The sequence below is a fragment of the Condylura cristata genome, unplaced genomic scaffold, assembly GCF_000260355.1.
Source record: "Condylura cristata isolate star-nosed mole 26May11 unplaced genomic scaffold, ConCri1.0 scaffold00005, whole genome shotgun sequence".
In the NCBI taxonomy this organism is placed as follows: Eukaryota; Metazoa; Chordata; class Mammalia; order Eulipotyphla; family Talpidae; genus Condylura; species Condylura cristata.
In genome coordinates this window covers 59,334,007-59,339,234 of record NW_004567106.1, presented here as the reverse complement: position 1 = coordinate 59,339,234, position 5,228 = coordinate 59,334,007, and the positions used below count along the sequence as shown (strand labels likewise).

At 51.7% G+C, this 5,228-nt stretch overlaps 1 protein-coding gene across 1 annotated transcript in view; it reads right to left on the bottom strand.

Moving 5' to 3' along the window:
• The window catches only part of TSPAN33 (tetraspanin 33), a 24,269-nt gene extending 19,048 nt beyond the window's left edge, over positions 1–5,221 (bottom strand). The window contains exon 1 of the mRNA XM_004677031.2: positions 5,095–5,221. Within this exon, the coding sequence (XP_004677088.1) occupies positions 5,095–5,196 (102 nt within the window). The 5' untranslated portion in view covers positions 5,197–5,221. The remainder of the gene's footprint in view (positions 1–5,094) is intronic.
• Between the last annotated feature and the right edge of the window lie 7 nt (positions 5,222–5,228).

Genomic DNA, 5,228 nt, shown 5'->3' with positions numbered 1-5,228 from the left:
GGGGGGGGGAAGGGAGGGAAATGCACGGGACTAGGGTGGTGGCACAGGGGTGATCTGGTGATGGGAAACCCGGGGGGATTACAATCGAGATGGAAAAAAAATGTGCAAAATGATGTAAAAATAAACTTTGTAATAAAAAAATAAAATAAAAAAAAATTCATTGACAAAAAAAGAAAGCCCAGCCTATCTGTCTTCCACATTCTACAGTCCAGTCTGTGAGGAGCAGGTCTGTCTCAAAGCCCACTCCTCTGATGGTGGTGGGGACTGCTGAGAGCACAGTGAGTCTCTGTGGAGCCCTGCGCCAAGAAGGAAGTGGGGACAAAGGAGTCCCCATTTTTGGTTTCTTAGCCCTTCTATCCTTATTTCTGGATGAAGTCAAGAAACCACAGCCTGCGAGACACAAAGCAGGGCTCCCTGGCACTGCCCAGAATCTGTGCACGTCGGTCCCTCCGTGGTTCTCCTGGCACCATTGCTCTGGGTCTATGCTGTGCCAACCGTCTGTAAAGCAGCTCTTGGCTGTGTCTACGCCGGAGGGTAGTGCCCTGTGCAGTGGAGGAATCCACAGGGCTGTTTCCTCCCCAGTGTCTGGGGCCAACCTTTGAGCTTCTTCCTTAGCTATGGCTGGTTTTGGCTTCCCAAGGTTCTAAATGAGGAAGGAAAGTTACAAAGGCTCACAGCAGTGTAAACATTCAAACTGGCAGCCCGGGCACCAGCCTGACATGCAGCCTGCTAGCAAGACTCAGAAGTGTCACATGTTTACTTTTATTCTTTTTAAAGGTTGCTTGGAGTTCATAATTTTCTACTTGATACAAGGCTAGCAGGAGGCGCTAAGAAGGCATGTGCCAGACTTGACAGCAAAGAGTGTGGTTCTTGTCTTCATTTTGGTGTTTTGCTTGTTTGTTTGTTTTTATAAAAAGAATGTGACTACTCAAGTATTGTAGCCTGCCTGGTCTACAAGGCAGGGTGGGGGAGGGGAAGGAAATGGGTCTGTCTCCCAGTGTATTTAGGGGTGTGAGACTGTGTGCCACTCCAGAGGGGTTTTTATCAGGTAATCTGGGGCAATTCTGAGCTCAGGGACTCCAGTACAGTGCCCTGTGTAGATGAGCGTTCTTGAAGACGCCTCGCCAAAGATCGGGACAACTCAGGGCAAACCTGGGTGGCATCCGTGGAAGTCACTGAACCCAAGTGCTGTAGACAGTAAATAGGCAAGACCCCAGGAAGAAGCTGGAGGGGATGGTTGCCTTCACCCTGGCCTGGCTTGAGTGAGGGCTGCCAGGCCACAGGACCCATTGCAGAGGGGGAAAGTAGGATTGTCCCTGCCAGAAATGTTCTAGGACTTATGATTGTGTTGCATCTTGACAGGCTCAAGTCCATGAGAAAGGACAGGAGGGCACCATGTCTATACCCTGAAGGGTCTGCTTCATTTATCTCATAAACATTCAGTAAATACCTCCTCTCTGCCAAACACAGCAGGACACTGAACTGAGTGGGTAAGGTGGCTCTACCCTCTGGAGCCTGGCATGCACAGGGGGAGACACAGGTTAATACAGGGGGAGATACAGGTTAACACAGCAGTACAGGTAAGGGGTGTGTGGCAATCGACGTATGTACAAGAGGGCCGTGGACGCCCTGAGGTGTGGTCTCCAAGGATATCTGGGCCGAGATACAGAGGTTATGAACTGAGTTTCTGGGCTCTATCGGACTCAAAAGCCACCCCGACTGCTGCTTGAGTGGAAAAAGGACCAGCAAGGAGGTGGCCGCTGTGGGTAGCACTGATAACATTCCTGCCAGTGTGTGCCCAAGGCTGATAATACACATGCCAACCCCCATTGTCTCCTCTGCCTAGAGCTGTCCACTGCAGGGCAGTGGGCAATGCCAGCTACTTTTTTTTTTAAAGATTTATTTATTTATTCGTACAGAACTGGGGTACAGGCCAGAGATGTGGAGGGTGAGAGGATTCACCAGAGGCAGAGTGGGGAGCAGAACAGGCAGATCTACGAAGTACACTGCTGAAGGGAGCAGCGGGCGGGTCAGGAGAGGTCTGCCACGCCATGTGGTCTCCTCCAGGGCAGGCGGGAATCAAACTCATGCAGAAGTGGCTTAAGGTTCTTTGTGCCGTGCTTTAACCCGCTGCGCCACCAGGGAGGGCCCGCCAGCTACTTTTTAACTGAGAGATTTAAATACAACTTTTGGGATCTCAGAGCAGCTACTCTAGACCATGGGATTCCAATAATCCCATGCAGCATGGCTCTGGGGAGATCAGACTCAGCAAAATGGGAAGTGAGATTTAAAACATGAACAAGAAAAATTGGTTCCCAAAGGTACCAGCAGCTTTCCGAGCCCCAGGGTCGGGGCTCCTAGAGCAGCAGCAGAGTGCTGCCACCGTCGCACGGGAGCCCAGATACTGCTGGCTACCTTCCCCATACATCCCAGGCACAGACGCAAACACCCCTCACCCACAGACCCCAGCAGCTGGCCAGAACACACTCTTCCTGGAACAGGAGTGGACCGACAGTCCCTTCCATGAGTGCCTCTGGGCAGACGAGAAGAATTTGATTAGCATGGCAGAAGCCTGCAAACAGGAACGCACATGAGCCAGATCCTGAAGGGGGGAGGGGAAGAAAGATGACCCTTGCTCTGGAGAAGTAGCCCTTGAGCTCCAGCTGCTCTGTGTGGGCTGTATCGCTGAGGCCCTGGGCCTGAGGGAGAAGTGACACTCAATAATGCCCCAAAAGTCCTGTCTCCTGGGAAGGTCAACGTCCCAGGGAGACCAGGACACAGAGAGATGCATCTTTACCTCCAGCTCCAGATCTTAAAGAAAGAAATAGTCCACAAAATGATGTAGTTATCCTTAAATAGTTCAGAGGCATAAAAATTTTCTCTTTTAGAGGAGAAAGATTAAGGACAGAGAGACAGATATATTGGCTTAGGGTCACACAGTAAATTTGTGCCAGAAAGAAACTGGGCCTCTTGTCCTTCAGTGTGCTATTTCTAGAGTCTCTGGCTTTTTATGAGTCTAAAGTAGGGCCAAGAAGGGGCTCTTCTCTAATTTGAGGTGGTGCCAGGTTGGTTAGCTTGGTTCTCTGACCTTGAAGGAGGCATTTTTACCAAAATAAATGGGTCTATGGAGCCAAACCCTCTCCCTGGCTGTGACCTCCCAAAGTCATTTGTCTAATGAAAGGAGGGTAAGGTAAGGGAGGCTGGGATGGGTTTAAGTTCAAGAAAATGACTATGAACACAAGGGTAACAGCTGTCGTGGCTGTACAACAGGTAAGGGTGAGGGCTCAAGAGCTCCAAAGGAGAGGCAGAGCCTTGGATGACAGGAGGTCAGGAGGAGCTGGGATGACATGGCTGGCTCTGCAGATGGCAAGTCTCTGGCCTGACACACTCAGTGGGCATCTATGGGGTTCACTGGGACTTGCCCTCAGGTGGAGAACCCCTCAGGATATCTCCCATCCTGGCAGTGTGGTGGTGGCATTTTCTTCTGTTCTTCCCTAGTCTCCAGCTGAACCAGAACCTAGACCGTGCGTGGGAACTTGGGTTCACTATTAATACCAGCAGGATCCTGGCTACAGAAGCAACCATGTGGGCCAAGGGCTTCCCTAGAGGCACTGTGGTCTGCAGAAAACTACCAGATCAAGCTGTTGGGCCCTGAATAAAACAACTACCTTCTCCGCGCTTTAGCTTGCTCATAATGTAAAATAAAATGCCAGTGCTGGTCGAGATGGCTCCTAAAATTTTCCCCCAGTTCTAAAACTGAGAATTTCATAGGAGTTCAAATTTGATTTTCCCCAGCACAACGGCTGAGAGTGAGCTGTCATCACCACCCTCTGGGATTTCTCTCATTTGTCCCAACAGGGTAGCACTTATGTACTTTGTGTCTGTTCTTCACACCACGGCCTCTGTGAAACCTTTCCAGCAACTGGCTTAGATGCCTGGTCTGCTCCCTCTCCTAGGAAACATATTTTAGACTCATGCTTTCTCCTTCCTGCAAATCTGAACTTTAGGTCTCAGGCAGAGTGGGCGAGGAGAATGGCTCTTAGACTAGCAACTCTGGTGGGGTCGGTGCTAAAAGAAAAACGAGGGAGGGCGGGGAGAGGGACAGGGGGGAATGGGACCTCCCTGTTCTCTCAAATTTGAAGGGGCCCATGGATTCCCACAACCATGAAACTGGATTGAGCTAGCATTTCACCCTCTGACCCAGCTAGATTCTCAGTTCCAGTAGAGTATTTCTGATCATACTGGACTTGATGTCATGAAGGAAACTGAAGCCTATGGTGGCGAACAAGCTGCCCAGGTTAGTCAAGTCAACAATTAATAGTCCCAAGGCGATGAGAACCCAGTCCAATATTTCTTTCACTATTTGCACCCCCAAGCAGGAGATTATGAAAGGGTCCTTCCAGTCCACCACAGGATCCTTTTTGAAGAAGTTGGGAACTGTCCAAGAGTGCGAGGAGTGGGGGTTAGGGGGGTGGAGTGTGGGCCTCAGAGAGGTGGGATAAAGTTTAGGACAGTGCTGGGAAAGACATCTGCACCTGGAGACCTCTGGAGTCCCTTCTCAGGCTTGGGAAAGAGGGAAGCACCTGACATCTGCAAGAGAAGTGAAGCCCTTTAACCCCACCCCTCCGGGGAAGGGGAGGCAAGGGCTGGGTTTCCCCCCCTTCCTTTTTTTTTTTTTCTGTGCCGCAGGGCCTCCAGCTGCCAGGCCTAAAAGTCCCCTAATCATGAATATACCAAGGGATCTTGAGCCAACAGGCAAACCCGCTCCTCCCGTTCAAATCCACCTTTTGAGTCTGCACAGACCCCCATCCGAAGCCCAGAGAATACCCATAAGTCTTTAAAGAACCGCTCGCTTAGCCGCCCCCCCCCCACCACCACCACCACACAGACCCGGCCGCTGTGATTTCCTTCTCCGGGATAAATTACCCCAAAGTGCCCTCAGCCCAGAAAAACTAGGTAGTGCTGCTCACCGCGTTCGCCCCGAACCCGCCATCCTGGGACGCCCCTCCTCAGCCGCCGGTAGCCCACTCCATCCTCCTCCGCGGGGAGGGGGTGCTCTGCAGCCCCGGTGCCCCCACGACCCCCAGAACTCACCCAAAAAAGCATGTTGAAAAAGAAGAGCAGGTATTTCACCAACGGGCTGACGAAGGAGAACTCCTCTCCATAGGCGGCCAGCGCCCCGGGTCTCCGGGCCATGGTCCCGCGGCTGCCGCCCCCGGGGGCCTATC